General features: G+C 36.3%; 1 protein-coding gene across 1 annotated transcript; it reads left to right on the top strand.

The window, feature by feature from the left end:
* Positions 1-5,755: 5,755 nt before the first annotated feature.
* On the top strand, positions 5,756-9,370 carry LOC104230850 (uncharacterized). The gene is made up of 8 exons (XM_070150345.1): positions 5,756-6,461; positions 6,611-7,229; positions 7,801-7,995; positions 8,083-8,288; positions 8,376-8,394; positions 8,489-8,591; positions 8,672-8,913; positions 9,049-9,370. Exons 1-8 carry the CDS (start codon positions 5,756-5,758, stop codon positions 9,368-9,370), a joined length of 2,412 nt encoding a protein of 803 aa, XP_070006446.1.
* Positions 9,371-23,567: the final 14,197 nt, after the last annotated feature.

Genomic DNA, 23,567 nt, shown 5'->3' with positions numbered 1-23,567 from the left:
AAGATGTTAGGGGCAGAGCACTCTGGGAGAGTACGATGTATGGGTATGGGAGCATCTCCTTCGAACACATTCAGGAATACGAAAGGACGACTTAGTGATCCGAGTGTTTCTTCATCTAGCTACGGTACATCATCTGCAACATATACCCATTTGCAACAAAAGCTTATGCGTGTGGAATCCTAACTAGAAGGCACCTTAAATGCGCTGAAGGTCTACGTGATGTCAAAGGAAGGTGTGGTTCCTGAAGAATTTGATGGTCTGTTTGCGCTTCAACCACAGGTAAGAAGTAATATAATCTGTCTTCTTCTGTTACAACAACTTCTGGTCAGTTTAATTGCATTGTACTTCTATTTGATAACAAAATAAAGTTGGTGCAATATACAGTTCATATCATCTAATTCTAGTAAAACTTGTTGCTAACTTTGCTAAAGATGGAGGTGGTGGCAAGGAATTCCCATCTCCTAGCAGAAGTTAAAGGCTTTGATTTGGTTAGGATAAGGGCTACATTTGATACAATCTTGTTTCCTGATCTTGTTTGGAATTAATCTATATAACTTTCTCACTGAATATCATTTTTATTGTTTCACCCTGATGATGCAGAGAATGAACCTACTTCACCAGTTGATGTAAGAGGCTCATTGGCGGATAACAACGCAAATCACCAATCAAATGCTTAATGTTTTCGTTGTGGACTACTTTTGCTTTCTAGGAATTTAATTTTTAGTGGTTGTCTAGACTTGTGTTTATATCGCTTTAGTTAGTGCTTAATGTTTTCATTGTGACTACTTTTGCTTTCTAGGAATTTAAATTTGTAATGGTTGTCTAGACTTGTAATCATTTTACTTCAGCTAATGTTTAATGTTTTTGTTGCTATCTAGACTTGTGTTTATATTGCTTTAGGAATTTATATTGCTTTGTTGCTCTCTTGAGTATAGGGAATAAAATCACCAAGAGTTCCCTCGCCAGGTAATAATGGTATCATATCTAAAAGAACAATATCACTAACATATCTAACAATTGCACCAGTTGATACTGCAGCCCCACGACAAAATGCATGTAGAAGTTCTCTTTGACCATGAATGGAATAATTCCTAGCACCAACTTTTAATACCATATGGTTCAGCAGCCTCTGCAAGAACTTGTTGTAGTAAGGCATTCTCATCTTCCCTTAGATCAGTTTTCTTGTTTTCATGTTCAATAGTTGTATCATTCACATTTTCAATCACTGCTATATCCTCATAAGTTAACTGCTTTTCCCCATTTTCTTGCTTTAGTCCTTCCCATTTTCCTCACATTTTCAGTACTTCAATTTCTGACTTTTGTTGTGGAGGGATCGAACCCCCTTCATCGAAAAATAACACAATATAAAAGAGTGAAACCGGTCTTCTTTTTGTTATATGTGCACTATTATGAAAAAAAATCAAAATGTAGTTGTTAAGGAGGTTCAAAATTCTTAGGTTCAAATTCCAACTATGACGTTGTAGATTTTTTTGTATCCCGTTGTATAAATTTATGGTTCTGCCATTGTTCACAAGCTTGAACTATAGTGAAATTCTAATAATGAAATAGTTATGGAGATATTCAAAGAAGAACAGTAGCGTTGGATAAAGCTGGTACAAGTGAAGTATAGGGAGTTGGCATTCTGGTGCACAATCAGTAAGTTCCATGTATGGTCTAGGATCTGCAACTGCATAAGGAATCATTAGCCTGATTTCTCAGAAATAGTACAAATAAAAAGTGGTAAATTAGGAAAAGATTAAAATTTGGAATGACTTGGTCTGCGAACACCCCTCTAACTCTAAGAAGCAGAATCCTGAGATCTTTGCTCTTACTGCAAATCACTATTCTACAATGTAAATCTGGTTACAAATGGAGTTTAAGCCTCAAACAAAGTTGTTCTGATTGAGATATCAACAGTGTTGCAAAACTGTTGAAAGGAGTTTATTGTTTGGGAGCCTGCTGGGAAAGGAGGCTTTTTTTCCGGCAGGTCATGCTATAAGAAATTGTTAGTGGGAAATTTAGTATTCCAGAAATGGCCGTTGAAGCTCATACATGGCCCAAAAGCTCCATACAATGTGTTTGACTTTTGCTGGATTATAGTTTTGCTACTACGACCTTAGTTTTATTCTCTTGAGGTCAATAAGTCCTGAATATGAAGCATTCCTTATTCCTTTTCTTGTGTATATCTTGATGGTGCTTGCTCAATGGTACTTGGAGTTTCATAGTTATATGTACACATATTTGCAAAGAACTATGATTTTTTGTATTAGCTTATACCTGATATTGGATACTGATTCTTTTACCTCTTGTGCGTACTCTATTTTTGGAAGAATGGTCTTTGGTTTCACATACCATCTTTTTATGATTCCTGAGTTGTATCCTTGAGTAACATTGAGTTTTAATGTGTTGATTGATGAGAATGTATAAAAACAAAGTAGTTATTGCTAGTTTTCCTGGAAGTTGACCATTTTTACTCAAATGCATATCTAATTAGGACTTCCAGACTCTGAAATGTTTGTCCCTTTGGTGTCACATTGAATTGGCAAAAGCAGTTTGCTAAAAATTTTGTGCATAGTTTCTTCACGTTAGATATTCAGTTCTATATAAAACTTTCTGCAGGGTCCTCCTGGTACTGGCAAAACCACTAGTATATTGGCTCTTGCTCATGAGCTTTTGGGACCAAACTATAAAGAGGCCGTTTTGGAGCTAAATGCATCAGATGATAGGAATATTGAGCGTTTGATTCAAAGTATATGTGCCATGGTCCAATTTGCAAGACTATCTGACCAAGAGATCCTTGGACGCCTTATGGTTGTGGTTGCAGCAAAAAAGGTACTGGAAATCTTAATCCTCGACACACATGCTATTTTCTTCTAGTGTTCCCCTGCTGCCCCGAAATGGTTTCTTTTGATCCTTGTGTTACATCAACTTTTTTGTCTGTACAGTGAGTCAGGTAGTATGTTATTATACCTTAATCTGTTGCCGCATAATGAACCTCCCAGTTGATCTTTAAATTCCATGCCTTTCTTTGCTAGTTAATTTGGTTATGAGCTAACCTAGATTATGAGCTAAAGGGTAGGAACTTTAATTTTCTGTATCTTTCAGCCTCACAAGGCGTAGTGAAAGTTTCATCTAATCACTTCAATATGCAGTCTATTTTGTTTTTACCAAATGTTACATGAGCTTTCAATCTGCTCTCACTGTTGTTTTCTCCATGTTGTGTTACATAAGAAATTATCACTAATGCTTGTGTTCAAACTGTGTACCTAACATGCGTGTAACGATCCGACTTGTCGTTTTAAGAATTTAACGTCCCGTTTAGGGACTTAAGGTCTCGAGCAGCTTCATAATATGTATTTTGACTCACGTGTATGGTCGATTTTAGTTTTTGGAAGATTCGGAATTTAATTTAAAGAAAAATTCTCATTTTGAAGCTTAAATAGAAAGAGTTGACCTGACAGTTGACTTTTGAGCAAACGACCCCAGAATGGAGATTTGATGATGTCAATAGCTTTGTATAGTGATTTCGGACTTAGGCGTATGTTCGGATTTGGATTTGGAAGTCCGTAGGACAATTCAACGCATTTTGGCGAAAGTTGGAAAATAGGAGATTTTGGAAAAAATTCGACCGAAGGTTGAAATTTTGATAACGAGGTCGGATTTTGATTCTGGAAATTGGAACAGCTCCATTACGTCATTTATGATTCGCGAGGAAAATTTGAAGTCATTTCGGTTTGATTCGATATGTTTCGACGCAAAATATAGAAGTTGGAAGATTTGAAAACTCATAATTCGATTCATGGCGTGATTCGAAATTTTAGTGTTGTTTAACGTGGTTTAAGGCCTCAACTAAGTTCGTATGGTATTTTGGGACATATTGGTATATTTGGTTAAAGTCCCGAGGGTCTCGGGTGAATTTCGGAAGGCTAACGGATTTGATTTTTGACATTTGGAGATGCTGGAAATTTTGGGCAGCTGATGCAATGGCTTCTGCGATGTTGTGGGCGCAGCAGCGACAATGCGTGTGTTATCTAAACTTTCTAGGTTAACCACGGTGTTAAATCTCCAGCAGATATATCCATGGATATCACCAGATTGATTCAGACACTCAATATGTCAACAACTGCATTTAGGGATGGTGTTAAATTGACACTTGAAGCTTAACTTCCTTCAACATCATAGTTGCTTGTCACTTGCTCTTTACCAGAATGTCATCTTTGGGTTGTATACTGAGGTTCATTGGATCTCCTGAAGGGATAGTTGCTGCAAACCTAGAGTTATGCATCTTTTCTGGAAAACAACAAATATCTCTTGCATTAAATAACTTACAAACAACACACAGTGAATTTGGTTTTGTCAACCAAGAGTGTTTTCAAGGTTGTAAGGCTCACATATCTCTTTCATGTAATTATTCATCTTTAGAACCCCCACCCCCTCCTCCAATGAGGCCATTCTCTTTTGCTAAATGCTAGTATTAGTATGATCTAATTTATTTAAGCACGTGTTTTAACAAAATTATAATTATCATCGTATCTGTGTATGGCGAAAATCATATCTTATTTAGTACGGCATTACATCTTCACTTTATTATTTGCATATGACTTATATATTGTTAACTTATCAATTAAAGTTACTATGAGAGAAAATTCAACTATAACGTCTTATCTTTCAAACGATTAAAAGAATATTATCAAATTGCACGGTTTATCTCTCTAAAAATTAATAATCAATAAACTCCATCAATAATGTAATTCGAAATATTACTCCTCGTGAGTAAATATAAAATTGCTTTCAAATAGCAAAATAATAAATGTTTGATAATTTTGAGAGACATAGAACTAAAATATGAAAATAAATGTTAGATGTTCCTAAAAGATGTAAATTTTGGCTATTCCAATGATACTCATTTTTTGATGTTCCCAATTAGTAAATATGTGATACTTTGACATATTATTTTGAGTTATTCTCAATCTTCATATAGATGAATAAAACTTTAATCATTCATTTGTTAGAGAAATTTGACAAGATTCTTCCTATGATCTTGCTAAATATATCAATATTAATTATTTTCAAGAGCTTATATATATATTTTTAATTTTTATTTTTATAATTTAAATATATTATTAATATTATTATTTAATTTAATTTTATTATTATTTATATAGACTCCTAAAATTAGTAATAAGAATTAAAATAAATGAATAGAGGAAAAGCTATATATTGCCCCAAAGTTATTCTTTCTTAACCCTAAACGTTATTTTTCCATTTCTAAAAGTTTACATGAAAGAAAAATCCTTGCACTTTTTGGTTTTCAAAAATTTTAAAAACTTTTTAGCTTCTTTAAAGCTCTTTATCATGAGAGTAGAAAATTTCCTATATCCGTATAATACTAATTGTCATAAATTTTGTTAAAGCTTTTAAATAGTTGGAAGCGATGAGGGTTTATTTTAAGCAAGGAAAGCGGCAACCGTGGGAAATATCGAAATTCTTAGGTTTTCTTCATTTATAATTCTGACCCTCTTTTTTCTACTGCTTGTTATCCTTCGCTATATGAACAATGAGTCCTTTGTGGGAATTCTTCATTGGTTCTTTCTGTACTCTATCAATTTCTGGAATTAACTTTGTTTGAAAGAGCATTTAAAATTCTTGGAGTAGATTGGAAGGATAGTCAAATCTGAAGGTACCCGTGGACTGGAGGATTGCTTTTGGAGGTATATTCTAAAAGGGTTCATGTTAATTTATTTATCATTTTTCAATGGATAAATCATGGATTGGAAAGCCACGGAACACAAACGAATACTGGCTTGGTTTGGATAAATTTCTTGATTTTACGTTTAAGAATGCGGCTGTGGAAGATACAATTAGATGCCCATGTCCTAAATGTAGCTTTGTCAAGTGGAAAACTAGAGAGATAGTGCAGGATCATTTGATTTGCAAGCCATTCCCTCAAAATTATGTTATTTGGAATCTTCACGGTGAGAAACAGGTAGTAGAGCCTTCTGGAGATAGAGATGTTATGCAAGAGATGGTTCACCCAGAAAATCCAATAGAAACAATGATTAATGATGCATTTGGGCACTATAGGCACCAAGCGGCTGATGTAGGGATATCTCAACCATTGGACTCAAATGAAATATCAAATGAGGGGCATAGGGAGGATTCTGGTGACTTTCATGATTTTCTCAAAGATGGAAGTGAAACACTGTATGAAAGCAGCAAGTTCACAAAGCTAGAGTTTTTAATAAAATTGTATCATATAAAGGTCTATTGTGGATTAAGTGACAAGGCAATGACTATGATACTAGATTTGTTGAGAGATGCATTTGAAGATGCAAAGTTACCTCCTTCCTTTTATGAGGCCAAAAAAACCATTAGCAAACTTGGCCTTGACTATACCAAGATATCTGCATGTCCAAATAATTGTATGCTATACTGGGAAGGTGATTCAGAATTGGAAGAATGTAAGCATTGTGGTACATCTAAATGGAATCCTAACAAGAAAAAAAAAAGCAAACTGCAAAGGTTTTGCGTTATTTTCCATTGAAACCAAGATTGCAACGATTATTTATGTGTTGTAAGACTGCTGAACATATGAGATGGCATGCTTCAGGCAATAATACTGATGGGTTGATGAGGCATTCAAGGGATGGTGAGGCATGGAAGACATTTGATCGGACTCATTCTGGATTTGCTTCAGATCCTCGAAACGTTCGCTTAGGCCTTGCTAGTGATGGTTTCAGTCCTTTTGGAACAATGACTACTACATATAGTATTTGGCCAGTCTTCTTGATTCCATACAATCTACCTCCTTGGATGTGTATGAAGCACACCTCCTTCATCTTATCAATGATCATTCCAGAGAAGCACATGCCTGGAAATAATATAGATGTGTACTTACAACCCCTTGTGAAGGAATTACACGAGTTATGGAATGATGGTGTAGAAACGTTTGACTCATCGTTGAATGAAAATTTTAGAATGCATGCAGCTCTTATGTGGACAATCAGTGACTTTCCTGGATTAGGTATCTTATCTGGCTGGAACACACATACTGGTTTTGCCTGCCCAACTTGTAACTTTGACACAGAACCTTATCGTCTTCGTCATAGTAAAAAGTGGTGCTTTATGGGCCATCGACGTTTTCTGAGAAGAAATCACAGGTTTAGGTTGAATCGAGTACGCTTTAATGGAAGTACAGAGGAGCGAAATCCACCATTAAAATTGTCAGGGTCTGCCATTTTGAGACAAATCAAAAAAGGAAGAGGAGCAGAGTTGAATTGTAGAGGGAAAAGATCTAGACGAGCAACTAAGCAATGGAACAAGAGAAATATATTCTTTGAACTTCCTTATTGGAAATCTAATTTGTTGCGTCATAATCTAGACTTTATGCATATTGAAAAAAAATATGTGACAATATCATATATACACTGCTCCATGATAAATCGAAATCAAAAGATAATATTAACGCCCGAAAGGATCTAAAAGAAATGGGCATAAGGCGTGATCTTTGGCCGGATGATAGTGGAAAATATCACCTTGCTGTGTTTTCACTTATGACTGATAAAAAAAAAAGAAGTTGGACACTAAAATGTTGTTCCTTACAACTTTGAAGAATATTAAAGTACCAGATGGCTACTCAAGTAACATTTTTAGCTGTGTTGATTTGGTACAGAAAAAAAAATTTGGGTTGAAAAGTCATGATTGCGATATTATTTTAGAGCAATTGCTACCATTGGCAATCCGCAATGTGTTGCCCGACCATGTAGTTGCAGTTTTGGTGGACTTCTGCTCATTTTTCAGAGCCCTTTCTAGCAAAACTTTGAATGTTTCAGAGCTTGATAAGCTCCAAGAGCGCATTGAAAGCACACTTTTCCACCTAGAGATACTATTTCCTCCAACATTCTTTACAGTAATGGTTCATTTGTCTGTCCATCTAGCAGAGGAAGCAAAACTCGGAGGTCCAGTGCATCATCGAAACATGTATCCCGTCGAGAGGTAAAACATTAACATTTCTAATTTGAAGATACTTGCATTCTGGTCACTTGAATTAGTTTGTACACTTATGGCCTATTATTTTTATAGGGAGTTAGGACATTTTAAGTCCTTTGTACGGAATAAAGCACAACCAGAGGGTTCTATAGCTGAGGGTTACTTAGCTGAAGAGTCTCTTACATTTTGTTCTCGGTATATTGAGGATATTGAGACAAGATTCAATAGACCTAGGCGTGTTCGTGATGACCCAAATGTCACTGAGCCTTCTGGAACGTCCTCTATATTTCCTCAATTAGGTAAACCTGCATCGGCTTCGATTACACTCCCTTTAAATGATATGCAGAAACTATAAGCTCATCGGTATGTGCTTCTGAATTGTGCAGTAGTCACGCCATTTGTGGAGTGAGTAACTCATACAAATTTTATATTCTTTATCATTGTAATGTTTGAGTAGGCTAATCTTGTTCTTTAACATTAATGTAATTATTTCATATAGTGAGTTTAGACAGTACATAAGGAGGAGTTCAAGAAGAAGACCTTCACCTACAGAGATAGAGAGGAGAGTTAATAAAGAGTTTGTTGATTGGTTCCAAAAGCGGGTGAGTAAGTAATCATTAGTTATTGTTTACATTTGGTTTGAACGAGCAAACTTCACTAATACAATCTCGTTTTGATTTAGATTATGAATCCAGACACAATAGATACAATGTCTATTGATCTAAAGTTTCTTGCACGAGGTCCATCGGTAGTTGCAAGACGTTTTACTGCATATAACATCAATGGGTCCAAATTTCGAACTTTGGCTCGAGAAGAAGGTCTAAGAACACAGAATAGTGGAGTTTTCTTAACTTCTAAAACATCATGTGTTGCAAGTAGTATTGACGGAAATTTAAGGCGAGCAGACTTACCATATTATGGAAAGTTAGAAGATATTCTTGAGAATAATTATTATGGTCGATTCAAGGTTGTTCTTTTCAAATGTAGATAGGCTGATACTGCTCGAGATAGAGGGTATAAAAAGGATCGTTGGAACTTAAATTGTGTTAATTTTGATAGATTGATTCATACTGGTGAACGTGAAGAACATGAGCCTTACATCGAAGCATCTCAAGCACAAATGGTGTACTATGTGGATGATGTTGTCAATAAAGGGTGGAGTGTTGCTATGCATCTAAAGCCAAGAAATCTATATGATATGGGAGAAGAAGCACTGGAAGATGAAGTATATGAGAATGAACCATACCAAGAGCAAGAACTTGAACAGTTTTTTGGTGATGGTGATGAGTATGTACAACTAGCTACGGACCATATAATTGATGATGTAGTAGAGACAAATGTTGCTACTAACGTAGCAGCTGATACATACATGTTTGAATAGAAAATTTATTTAATATGTTGCTTTACCTGAAGGCAATAGTATTGCATAACTAGTGTTTATTTTATTTATTTGATGTATAAGTTTATTTAGAATGGTATTCATAATTGGTTTGAAGGCATATTTAGAAATGATAAGGTTAATTCAATCTGTTGTTCCTCACATGGCATCCAGCAAGAAAGGGAAAATAGTAAATGTTGGAAGTTGCATTGCTTTGGATCTGGGACCATGGTCAGGTGCTTATAGTGCATCCAAAGCTGTTGTACACTCATTTACTGATACCTTGAGGTATGCTTGTATGCTATAGCTAACTTTGTTTTGGATGGTTTTTCAACTTCAAATTGCAGTCAAGCATACACCAATTAAATTTATTACAGACTCTTAAGCTTAATTATCTTACTTTATCTTTAGTTTTTGGGAGCTTTATTTTTATTAGATTGTCATTATGTATTAGATGTACTGATTTCTTTTCCTTGAACCACATTAATGTTTTTTACTTTGTTTTCATCTCATAATTAACGACTCAAACTCCATACTTAAGATTCACTGGAAACCAGATGCAGAAAAAGCTGCAAACAAAGGCTTTGAGATTGATAGTGAAGATGTCTGGACACATCATGCTGTGAGTTACTCTTTCCTTTCTAGCTGATATCTCCTAGTGAAAAATGCTAATATTAGTTGGAATGGCTAAAGAAGTCGTCAAAATACATGCAAATATGTTGGTGACTGGAGGAAATTCATTTATTCATCCAGTGCTATTCTTGTATAATATTTTTTGCTTATCTCATGACAATCTGCATGTAGCTTTGTCATGTGTATCACTACAAGTGTTGTTTTAAAGAAGTTTTACAATTTATGGAGAAGTGCTCAAGAACCTGGAGTTCTTTGTCATCTTTTATGTATCCGCAGAATCCGATACTAGTTCAGCTTTGAATTTTGTAATTTTTAAAAGCTAACCACTAGGATATTTGCAGGTATACACACAATTGGTGGCATGTCATGCTTTGTTATTTTGAAGGTCATTCTCCGATGGAAAAAGTAAGAGACGTGTATGACTAGAACATCTGGAAAGAGTTGGAAAAAAGCGATGCCTCTCCAGCCGAAGTAAGTTAGTGGTTTGTAGTCAAACAACTTCTTTCAATAATACTTGATGAGAGTTAACAGTGTTCTTGAAAACATGCAGGTGTACTTGAATGTTGTTGGTTTGTTACTCAGGGTATATGTACGAGGTGGGATTAATGTCTTTGGGGATCGTTTGAAGATCCTAGCTAGCTGATTGTCTGACAAATATGTATGACAGCATCACTAGTTTCTATGCAGCTGCAATTCATAATTGGTTTGAAGGCATATTTAGAAATGATAAGGTTAATTCAATCTGTTGTTCCTCACATGGCATCCAAGAAGAAATGGAAAATCGTAAATGTTGGAAGTTGCATTGCTTTGGATCTGGGACCATGGTTAGGTGCTTATAGTGCATCCAAAGTTGTACACTCATTTACTGATACCTTGAGGTATGCTTGTATGCTATAGCTAACTTTGTTTTGGATGATTTTTCAACTTCAAATTGCAGCCAAGCATACAACGATTAAATGTTATTACAGGCCCTTAAGCTTAGTTATCTTACTTTTTTTTTAATAAAAGAAAAAAAATACAACAATTGGAAAAAGTACAAATAAGGGGGACAATAGCACCGGTCTTGTTACCCATATGTCTTGGCTATATAGTCACTCCTCTGCGCCTCACATTGCCTTATGATGGCAGCCTCATGTAGAGGATTCATGGTGTAGCTGCCGGCAAAGTCTCACGAGGGCATATAATCTCATAGCTGTGTGGATATTTTTCCAGAGGCATCGGACCAAGGCAACATAAACCGGGCTAAACTTTACCTTACTAATTCTATTAAGGCTTTAAAGAGCCTCGCGTACTAGCAAGCATGTAAAAAATAGGAACTTGAAAGTACCAAGTATTCTATGATCGCCATAGAGTTTATAACACACTCTATGACGCTATTACAAGTGATGATGCTTTGAAAATGATAAACTAAAATAATGTAGAAATTAGAGTCTTGCCCCTCATTTATCAAACTTGTGAGTTCTTTAATTTGAACTTTCTTAAAATCCTCTTTAACTGTCTTCAAATAATCTTCAAAATTCTTCATTTCTTCTCGGATCTATTAGACCTCGTAGATATGGAAGTTGCAACCCCTTTTTGCTTTGCAGCTCTCATTGGGAGTTGCCTGAGTGTTATTTCTTGAGTCACCTTCTTTTTTTCACTATGGTTAGGAGAGATATCTCCAATTGTAGCCGCCTCTTCCGGACAAGGTTCAATCAATTCATCTTCATTTGCTTCGTCGGAAATGGCAACACGTAAGTTGGCCTCAAGTTTTTAATTAGCTTATTCTTGTATAACCATCCACAATGGTTCATGCCTCTTCAATCTCTTTGCACTACATGGTTCATGTCTCTTTGCCACTGAAACTTTCAGCTTTTGTGAAGTTGTTTTTGAGCCAGCTGAGTATGCACATCTATGAGGTTTAGGACTGTCCAAAACATCTAATAGTGCCCGGTCATGGTTTGAAATCTCCAAGTCTACTGTTGCATCGCTTGAATTGACTGCATTGTGATGTTGTTTAAGTTGTCCTGCATTTGGATGCAACAGTGCATCACCTTGTGTGCCTGTAGGCAGGTGTTGCTGCGCAGGAGATTGACCAACAGCAGAAGCATCTTCTTGACGATACTGCTGCTGCCCAGATTTACATGTACTGACTTTTTGTACGTTGGTAGTAACAATTGCCCGATAACTGTCTGTTGAATCGGCGTGATTATCTTTCTCCATTTCAAACTGATCTGCCCAGCTTTTGGATACTACAGAAGATTTCATGGAAACATCCTGTAGAAAATGTGCTAGGTGCACTGAGTCTTCTGAAAGAGTAACTGTATCGTTGGAGGGAATGTGTTTGCCTGCCTGCTGCAGCTTACTCTTTTTTGGAGTTAGTTTTTTTTCTGCTTGCTGCAGCTTCCTATCTTCAGTGTCAATGTTTGTTTTTTTCAGTTGTACTTCCTTGTTGGCAGTAGTAGCTTTAAAAGCTACTTGAACCTGTTCCTTTGCCTGTTCAAATACAGAATCAGTTATCCGAATATTCCCCTGCCCCTCTGAGTGTGCAAATTCTGTAGTTGTGTGCAATGGAACAGTAGCTGCACTTGTATCCTTGGAAGCTTCAGAAGGTGAGTTCAACTGAGTTGTAGCAGCTTTGCCATCGAAATCACGTGCAGTTTTTCCTGTGGGAAGTATCTGCCCAGCTTGCACAGCATTAGCTACAAGGGCTGCTGGTTTTTCAACGAAATCAACAAGTGCAGCAGTATTTTTTTCAACTCCAACACCCTGACTTTCCCCCTCTTTAGCCACAACAACTTTAGCCATAACACCTTCCTGACCATGTCCAAAATTAGGTTGATCTCCTTCTGCCATAACATCATTTGCATTGGAGATATGTGCAGTAGCCCCAGAGTTTTGGACAACACATGTTATTGCCATTTTCTCCAATGGTTCAACATGTGTAATAGCTCGATCACCTGTTGCTTGCAATGCAGCATTAGTCTCCAACTTTGCTTCTTGACAATCACCATCTGGACATGCTATTTTTTTTACCATACTTGTATCATGTTCCTTCGAGGCCTTATCAATTGCATCAGTAATAGGTCGACAACCTCCTGCAACTGTCACCAAAGGATCAAAAGCTGCTTGATCAACAGTAGGAGTCAATGCAACAGTAGTTTTCCAAGCTCCAGGATTGGATTGCAAAACTCTAGCTGAATTTTCCATTTTCTCAAACCTAGATGCTGTAGCATTTTCCTTCTCTAAATCCTCAACACTTTCATGTTCATGTCCCTCTCCATTCACAGTAACAACTTCATAACCTACTGCATTATGAGGTTGTTTAGTTGTAGCAATACGAGGTCGATCACCTTCTGCTGTAGTCACAATAACACTGCCATTACCTCGTTTATTCAACACCTTATTTCCTGCTTCTATAACCATAACTTGAGACATCCTAGCTAAGGCACGATCTACAGGGACAATATTAACAGTATTGTTGTAAATCTGTGTACCAGTAGGAATGTTAGCATCAATTAATATTGCTTTTGGTCCAGTTGTTGTTGCTGCCTCGACTTCACCTTGTAAAGTTAATAGCTGTTGCTGCCCACTATCATTCAAATTACTATTATTCCCTCTATCATTCACACCCTATTTCTTGCATCTACAGCCATAGCTTGAGACATCCTAGCTAAAGCACGATTGACAGGAACAGTAGCAGCATTCTTTGATATAACTGAGTTGTTGAAAATCTATTGCTGCCCACAATTTCTGGTATCTTCTGTATTTAACTCCATTATTTGGCCAGCTCTTTTTGCATTGAGATAGTCTCTAGCATCACCTCGAAGTTTTTCAATAACTGGACCAGCTGCCTCGACCAAAACAAGACCACCTTGAGACGCAACCTATGTTGCTTCGTCTGTCATCACCTCTGTTCCAGCTTGTCTTTCATAATTCGACACACCTTGTCGTCATGTCCTTGATGCTTGTAATAAGTGCAATACTTTGGAAGGTTGTCATACACTACCTCCTGGTAATGCACGATTATTTTACCCAAAATTTTGTCCATAATCTGAAGCTTAACCTTCTTAGGATGTTTGTCGAGCAAATCAAGAATCACCTTGACCCTAGCAGCACTAGGTCGTGTTCTTTCTTGTGTCGCCTTACCCACAACAAGAGACTTACCAACAGCTGAAGCAATAGATAGTAACGACCTCTTAGCGAAGAAGTTAGGCGGCAAACTTGGAAAAGAGATCCACACGACTGCCATGGACGTTTCCTCCTTCGGATTGAATCCTAGGGTCCATGGGAATGTTCTGAAAAAGAATTCATCACCTTTTGCATTGACATAACCAGTTGATCTTGATAAAAATAGAACATAATTACTGTAAAGATCAAATCTGATCAATAAGTGACGAAAATCCAGCAGCCCAATATTGCAGCGACCTTGAACATCGAATTGCGACGAAAATATTTTTCGAAATTCCTGTAGCTCAGGTTTTCCATATGAGAACTTCATTACAACCGCTTGATGCAGTCCTTCTTCTCTTGTAAACTCATTAACTTCATTAATGGTGAATTCTATTGTAGGTTCTCCATGATCGAGTTTAACAGGGAACAACTCTATTTTTGACGAAACTGTGGCAGCTTGTTTTGGATGAAGTTGCTCAGCATAAGTTTGTTTTGGATTAGGATTTGAATTCATCTCTCCCACAGCCAAAGGCTGGGGAGAGGACGATGCATCCATGGTTCCAATGTAAGTGTATGAAATTTCGCATGGTTGCTGATTGAAGTTGAGTAATGTTCTTTATGCTCTTAATCCTTTTTTGTTTCTCTGAAGGTATTGCAAATGCGAGATGCCATATAATCCGGATGAGTTTATAGTAAACAATATTGATGAGAATAGTCAAGTAAATTGGATCACTTGGTCTTTCTGTTTTATTCTCAATCTCTGTATTTGGGCTACGGAAAGACTAATTTTTATGGCAGGGATATAACTTAGAGTCTCAGACAATCAAATTAAAAGAAAAGGCCATTTTGGTAAGTTGATAGTGCATCTAGAATCTAGATAGGCTTGGCTTTACTAAAACTCATTTAGTTGTTCTCCTATGCAATGTAGATAAATATATTTTTGTGCTTTTAACCCCTTAGAAAATTAAAATTGGTTTCACAATGACTTATGTTGATATGGTCGTCTTGTATAGTGCAAGATAGACCGCCCAAATTGTAGATATTTAATTGCTTGAAAACGTGAAATGGTAAAATGGAGGACTCCGATCTGCTATTACCAGTGATGTTGCTTGCTTTTCCCAATCAATTTCTTGACACAGTTCCTCCTCCTCCTTATGTACGTTATCTTGACTTGACCATATTCTTATCTTGCTTTTTGACATCTTCCTGTTTATATTGTTCAGAGTGCGACTCCTGCAGTACTTCTCAGGTTTCTGCGCGAGCATCGATCAGAATGGATAGACAACGATATTGATGCCTACGCAGCTACAACTGTTAAAGTTGATCCTTGCAGCCTACCTGGGGCCCGAGTCTATAATTTTGGGGGTCAAGTGATATTTCCACTGGCACACACCGCTGAACATGAAGAGGCAAGTGTTCTAGATCCTATTTAAATCAATGCAGGCATGCCTAAAACTGTTCCTTTCTATCTTCTTTGGATAATATGGGATGGATTCCTCATCATTAATGTTGATCACAATCTCTTTTATGCTCAGTAGTTGTTGGAGGTCATCAAGTTGGAAGGAGTTTGCCATTCTCCAGAAGATGTTAATGCCAAGAGATATGTTCCTACTGCAAGTAAGTTTTATTTCTGCACATGGATTTTGTTCTTTTGTAGAGAATCTTAACTGGATCTAACAAAGCTCGTACCTCTATATAAGAGATAGACTTGTACAAGATTGAGAAGCTTAACTTAATGGTTTGAGAAACTTCAGTTGTTACTCTGGCTCCGGACAACCATCCAGTACCAAAAGTTAGAGACGATGTTGAGACTTTAGTTGATTATACTTTGGTTGTTAAAGTTTATTTTATTACACAATTGCCTCCTACAGTATAATTACCTATGAGTTGCAACCGTGCCTTAAGTTTATTGAGAAGAAGAGATGGTTGAAGTTCTCTGTTAGTTCTCATCACATGACATATGGTTAGCAACACCAGCAAAAGTGGTTCATCAATTGTTCCCTTTCTCTATAAGGATCTTATGGTAGCTGTATTTGTTTCTTGAGATTGTTGAAGTTAAGTTGCGACAAATGATAGTGATTCAGGGAATTGCTTTAGAAACTAATGTTGAGTGTTTTTCCTGATCATTGCTTATGTTACTTGTGTAATGCATAGTGTGCTAGTACGACTAATAATTGTAGAGGTATCCTAATTCTTATATTACATTCTTGACAGCACATTGATTACCATATACCATTTCCACAAGATCAATGTAGGAGCAACAGAAGGAGCTGCACTTTCTACCTAATCATCCAGCACGATAATTTCAGAGGCCTATCTAAAGGTTCTGTGCATACATAAAAAACTTCCATATCTCAAATGGTCTAGCCATATTGTATATAATCTGTTAAGAGTCACTGTTCTGAAGACACAACTGTACCTTCGAGGCTGATCTGATTGGTTAAACCAGAACACATCTGTGTCCATTGTACATTGCATGCTTTTATTTCTTATAATTCATTCCTTTGGTTGTCATCTGCGATAAAGGTAAACGAGTTTCATCAGTAAGCAGCAGCAGAAAATTGACTGAAAAGAAAGGATGGTGGCAGAAATAAACTGCCATTATTTTTTATTTAGAATACTAATATTATATTTTAGCAGTTATAAACCCCCACATAACTTCTTTTTTTTTAAATATTTAAATTATATGTTGGGGGTTTATAAACCCCACAGTATCTTTTTTGAACTATTATGATCATATTAATGGGGTTTTGTTAACCCTCGCAATATTTTTTTTACACATCGAAATCATATTGTGGGGGTTTTAAACTAGCACTAATTGTCTTTCAAAACCCACACATAACTTTATTTCTTTTTTAAAAAAATATTTAAATTATATTTTGGGGTTTTTTAAACCCCCGCAATATTTTTTATAACCATTATGATCATATTGAGGGGGTTTATAAAACCTTGCAATATTTTTTTTTGACACATCAAAATCATATTGTGGGGACTTTAAACTAGCACTAATTATCTTTCAAAACCCTCACAAACTAAAAATTTATTTTGTGGCGGTTGTCATGGAGGTTTTAGAAAGCCGCCGCAATAATGCTCGTGGCAAAGGTAAATGTGGCACTTCTAAAAACCGCCACAATTCTTTTTGTGGGGGTCAAAAACTGTCACAATTTGACCAAACCCCCCCCCCCCACAAATTAAGTATTTTCTTGTAGTGAATCTCACTTTTTAGTTTTTGAGAATGGAAAAACACCTGGCAGTTAGCAACAAAATTTGATTATTATTATTATACTACTAGTTAAATAGTACTATGAATTTTCCTCTGAAGTTTCCACCAAGTATTTCACATCAAGTAGTACAACCAAAGAGCTTAAGACGCTTTTTTCGTTTTGTATTCAAGAAAAATGGAACAAATTACATTCTCTTCTCAACACTAGCTCTTCTCAATCACTTTTGTACAACACTAACATGCTATTCTCCCACAAAGGCACTACATAAACCTTGGCAAGTATCTAACTTTCTGTGCATGGAAAATTCAAGAAGCCCATTTCAAGAGTTCTAACATTCCTTTTTAAAAAAATAACAATAAAAAAGAGCTCCTAGCCTCCAGATTGGGGGGTCACTTGGCACTTTTTAAAAAGTTGTGAGCACCCACAAGACCTCTTGGATAATTGGATTACGTCTAAGCTTGTTGTGAACTTGTGGTGGAGACCTTTGCCTTTCAAGTTTCAACTATACAATCTTCAACCAACTTGTTATTTTCTGTCTATTCAATTCCGTTGCACATACCCACGTCATTGATGATTTGTGGTGACTACGTAAGGAGGCTTGGTGGGAGTCCTCACTAAAATACAATTTAAAAAGCAAAAAGAAAGAAGCTAATCCATACGTAGTAATTTGTTTCTGGGACATATGTTAACTTGTTGGTCCGTGAATAATGGAACAAGGCAAGCGTAACAGCTCGCAAACGATTGACAAATGATTTCGAAAAGCGATTTGATGTAAATTTTGTCTCTGGCAAATTCATATTAGAATAGAAGAGGGTAATTATGAGCCATGCATATAATTAAGAACGACTTCCAAATTCAAATATTGAGGCGTTTTTTCAGTTAAAGCTCATGGGATATAACCGTGTAGTAAAGTTTTGAGGTTACTCACATCTCCAACCTTTACCTCATTTTTGGTCCCCCCATTTTGGGGACAACTCACTCCAACCATTTCTCCATTTTTTTCTCCAAACTTTTTTATATTCTTCTCTCTCTTCTATATTATATTATTATCTTTCATTTCAATTTCATTTTTTAATTTTCATTAAACAAATTCCATCTTTTATTTTTATTAATTTGTAATTTCCGTTAAAACAATTCCATAAAATTTTAAATATTATAATTTGTAAGCAATTATTATAGATTAACTAATAATTCAAATAAAAGTGAAATCATTGCGATACATAGCTCCCTACTAAGTTATTATGCTATTTACCGTAGTTTCAATTTTTATGTATTTTAATTTAATGTATTTCCAATTTTAATGTATTTTCAATCTTCACTTTTCAGTTTTAGCAACATCTAATATTTTATATCCACACCCTTCAATTTTTGCAACATCTAATATTTTATATTTGCACCATTCATTTTTTGAGATAATTATATATTTTTTGTACAATTATAACTCATAATAAAATTAACTTACAATTTTACATAAAAACAATAAATGCACGAAAATTAATTTATCAAAATTATACACCAAAGTTAAGATGTAAAATTAATATTATAAAGACATTACATAAACATAATTAAGTATATATAAAGAGATAAATTAAAAAATTAAATAATAATAATAATAATAATAAATGATGAATAGTAATGGGGGAGATGAATAATGTACTTCCATATTTGAGGAAACACTATTCATCCTCTATTTTAGGGACAAAAATGGAGAAGAGTTAGAGCTAAATTACCCCAAAAATTATGACGGAACGGGGTAAGATTGGAGATGGCCTCAAGTGGTTAGACACTTAGACCAAAGCGAATAATATATTGGTCGTTGAGCTTGATCCGTGATATAGTAGAGTGGTATCAGAATTGGACTCTTGCAGTACTATGGTGGGGCACAGAGAAAGATTAGTAGGCTTTCAGGGTGACACGTTAGGCAATCCCACGTAACACGCGTTCATTACATGAGCTTGAATTGTCACAATAAGAAAAGGCATTTTACTAACAGTGTGAAAGTAGCAGCTAATTGCAGAAAGCTACTACTTTTACCAGTTTATCTCATTAAGATTTTCCTTTTTCAATAACATTAAAGGTTTTTTATCAATAAAATGCTTAATAAAGGCTTTTACTGAAATTCTTGCTTCATCTCAATGAGTTCAAAAATCTCATGTTTGTCTGAATTATCATAATATAATAAAATTCTTTAGCTGTTTCAATATTTTGCATGTTACTTATTATTTTAAATAATTATTGAATTTCCGACAATATTAGTTGATTTTATGAAGAACGTTGGAGGACTTTAAATGTTGATTACTAGCTAAAGTCCGTTGACTATCTTATTTAGCCAGAGTATTTGTATAGTAGGTATAGATATCTCCTATTGACAACTCGAAAAACTTTTAAGTGTCAATAACTCGCTTCCTTATTTTTCACTAGAGATTTGAATTTGTAAATTGTATACTGTCAAAATCATATGCTTCCAATTTTGTAGGCTCGATAGGTTGCATCGAGGACAAAAGTTCGATATAGATCAAGCTCGGGCTTAAAGGTAGAATAAGAGGCTCGAAGACCTAAGTGCTCGAGGAACATCGGATTCAAGTACAACTGACTCTGAGACAGTGTCGTTATGAGTTTGTTACAGAAGGACAAGTTTCCTTCCACGTCCCCAAGATCATGACGTAAATTCCGGAATAGATTTGTACGAATTAGTACGAATCCGTACTACGTGGTTATACAGTTGTCCCAATATGATTCCTTACTGTAAATAAAAGTGTACCTTATTTAGGGTTCTCCTCCTATATAAAGGGGACCCCCAATCATTTGTAAACATCATCTAATCATTGGCAAAGAATATACTCTCTTACTTTTCTCGCTCATTGTTCATCAGAATTGTCCTTTAGCTTTATTATTCTTGCTTTATTGTTCTTGACTCATCTCGAAGTCACTGAGCTCGAGGTCGTTATTGCCTAATAACACTGGTTTGATTTACTCATTTCTTTCATTTATACATTATACTTCTTGATTATTAATTGGTATTGAACTGAATCACATATCTTTAAAACCACAAATCAAATTTAATTGTTACTCGTATTTTTGAGATAAACAGTTTGGCGCCCACCGTGGGGCTAAAGATAATAGTGTTTTATTTCAATATTGATTCTGGTAACGCACGTTATTTTCACACTTTTTCTTGTCAAAGATTCTTTGATTTCAGCATAAAACATGTCAAACTCACAGAATGCACCCGTACACGGTGATGACGGTCTTGGGTTACACGGAGAAAATGACAACATAATTGCTCTAGGGGTTTATGTACCACCGATAAACCCTGGGGAAGTGCCAAATATGCAACCGGTGGATGTTAGTTTACACATTGCTTTGAATGCGGATATAGGTGTAGACCCCGGAGCAAGTGTACGTAGGGAAGTCAGATTTGGTGGCCAAAGAACACAGGGTGTAGGAGATGGAGGAATCAGCCTCCAAGTGATATTCGAGGTGTTGCAAGCTCAACAGATTGCCATCGTTCAACTTCAAAGTCAGAACAAAACTCCAAGTATAGTCGAACCATAAAACACTTGACGTACTAAGCCGGTGCCAGAGATATCGAACGGTAACGGCTCTGGGACCGACCCCACAATTATGAGGATGCTCGAGGAACTCACCAAGAGGATCGAGTCTGGGAGAAGAAGATTGAGGATAATGAGAAAAAGGTGGAGACTTATAACTCCCGTGTTGATCAAATACCGGGGTCACCCCCGATCTTGAAAGGATTGGGTGCCAAAACGTTCATACAAAAGTCGTTCCCTCCGAGTGCGGCTTCGATGCCCATCCACAAGAAGTTCTGTATGCCTGATATACCAAAATACAATGGAACGAGCGATCTTAACGAACATATTACCTCGTATACTTGCGGGATTAAAGGAAACGACTTGAATGATGATGAGATCGAATCAGTATTATTGAAAAAGTTTGGGGAAACCTTGCCTAAGGGAGTCATGATCTGGTATCACAACTTGCCCCCGAACTCTATCGATTCGTTTGCTATGTTAGCAGACGCCTTCGTGAAAGCACATGTCGGGGCCATAAAGGTGGCAACAAGGAAATCAGATGTTTTTAAGATAAAATAGAGGAACGATGAGATGTTAAGGGAATTCGTGTCCAGGTTTCAGCTAGAGCGAATGGAACTACCACCGGTCTCGGATGACTGGGCAGTACAGGCTTTTATGCAGGGTTTGAATGAACAGAGTTTGATCGCGTCTCGACAATTAAAGTAGAATCTGATCAAGTATCCAGCTGTGACGTGGTCAAATGTGCATAACCGTTATCAATCGAATATCGGGGTCGATGACGACCAGTTGGGAGCCCCTTTGGGCTCAGTTTATCCTAATAGATTGGCAGCCAAGCCCTCGAGGGATACAGACAGGGTATCAAGATCGAATAAGGAACGGTATCAGCCATATGTCGATCGGAGAAATAACAATTCGGGTCGTAACGCTCCTCAGAACAATCGGAGAAACGATCGAGGTCTCGGGGACCCATAAGTAAGAATGGGTTCGATAAGCATACTGACCCCGTAGAGGCACCTCAATTGTCGGAGTATAATTCCAGCGTAGATGCATCGGGGATTGTGTCAGCTATTGGAAGAATCAAAGACACCAGGTGACCAAGGCCTATACAAACCGATCCTTCCCAAAGGAAGCTAAACTTGATGTGTAAGTATCATGGCACACATGGCCATAGAACCGAGGATTGCAGGCAGTTAAGGGAGGAGGTAGCTCAGTTGTTCAACGAGGGTCACCTTCGAGAATTTATTAGTGATCGAGCTAAGAATCACTTCAGTGAGAGAGACACAAGAAGAAAAAACGAGCAGGAAGAACCACAATATGTAATCCACATGATCGTCGGCGGTGCCGATGTACCACAAGGACCTCTATTCAAACGCACCAAGGTGTCGATCACCAGAGAAAAACGGACTCGAAGCTATGTGCCTGAGGACGTACTATCATTCTATGACGAGGAAGTAGAAGGCATATCTCAACCACACAATGATGCCCTGGTAATTTCTATTCTTTTAAATAAAATTCAAGTTAAACGTGTTCTAGTAGATCCATGTAGCTCAGCAAACATAATCAGATCGAGGTAGGGGTGTCAATGGATATTTAAAAATCGACTAAATCGATTAAACTGACCGAACCATACAGTACCGAACCGATTTTTAGGTTTCTTTTAATAAAACCGTAGGTTTTTATATAAATCTATAACCGTACCGATAATTAGGGTAGATTTTTATTTTATGAAAATAAATCGAAAAAATACTGAACCGTATCGAATAAATTTACACGTGAAAAATATATTTATATATTAATTTTAAAAATAATAAAGCATTAAATTTTTCAATGGTCTTGGAATTATGAAAACAGTTACAAGCCAACAAGTAATTAAACTCAAAATCCTTATTCCCAAACCTATTATGCTACTCCTATTGAAACTAAATTATTTCCAACATATTCACTAACAAGCTAATACACAAGGTATTGTAGGGATTATGAGTAGCAAACTACAATATATTGAATATGTTTCCTTTCGTATGATTTAGATTTATCTTTTTGAATATTCAATCTTCTATAGACTTTATTCTTGAGTCTCCGTCCCAGCTTGGTTAATATCTTTCCACTCGTGAGATTTATATTTTTTTGTATTAATTTGTTAGTTTCTTTTACGCTGCTGTAGAATAGTTGATGGGTCTATATTCTAGCCATCTTTCATATTTTCTTAATTCATCACCCTTTCAAATGTAAAAATGTCAAGAACGTTTTGCTAAGTCTAATAGAAATATGTATGTTATTGTATTCTACTCATACTAGTGACTTTTACATGATATTTTAAAGAAAATACCGAAAATTAACCGAACCGTACGGATACCGAATAGAAACCAATATGATTGGGACAGTTTCAAAAAGTCCAATTTTTGTTATACATAATAGAATAACCGAAAATTTGGTGTGATACGAATTTTACAAAATAACCGGCCGAACCAAACTATTGACACCCCTAGATCGAGGGTCGTAGAACAGCTCGGCCTACAGGATTAGATTGTACCTGCATCCTGGGTCCTAAATGGCTTCAACATGGCGAGCGAAACAATAAAGGGGGAGATAATCCTACCAGTGAACGTAGCCAGGACCATACAAGATACAAAATTCCAT

Source organism: Nicotiana sylvestris, chromosome 1 (genome assembly GCF_000393655.2).
Source record: "Nicotiana sylvestris chromosome 1, ASM39365v2, whole genome shotgun sequence".
Classification (NCBI taxonomy): Eukaryota; Viridiplantae; Streptophyta; class Magnoliopsida; order Solanales; family Solanaceae; genus Nicotiana; species Nicotiana sylvestris.
The sequence above is the reverse complement of the archived record's forward strand: the minus strand, read 5'-3'. Positions and strand labels throughout refer to the sequence as shown.

Bases quoted from the DNA above. Each gene is read 5' to 3' on its own strand.
- LOC104230850 (XM_070150345.1), top strand. From the start codon at position 5,756: ATGGATAAATCATGGATTGGAAAGCCACGGAACACAAACGAATACTGG. The intron at 7,230-7,800 runs GTCTGCCATTTT...CTCATTTTTCAG, and splicing joins CCACCATTAAAATTGTCAGG to AGCCCTTTCTAGCAAAACTT. The intron at 7,996-8,082 runs GTAAAACATTAA...TTATTTTTATAG, and splicing joins AACATGTATCCCGTCGAGAG to GGAGTTAGGACATTTTAAGT.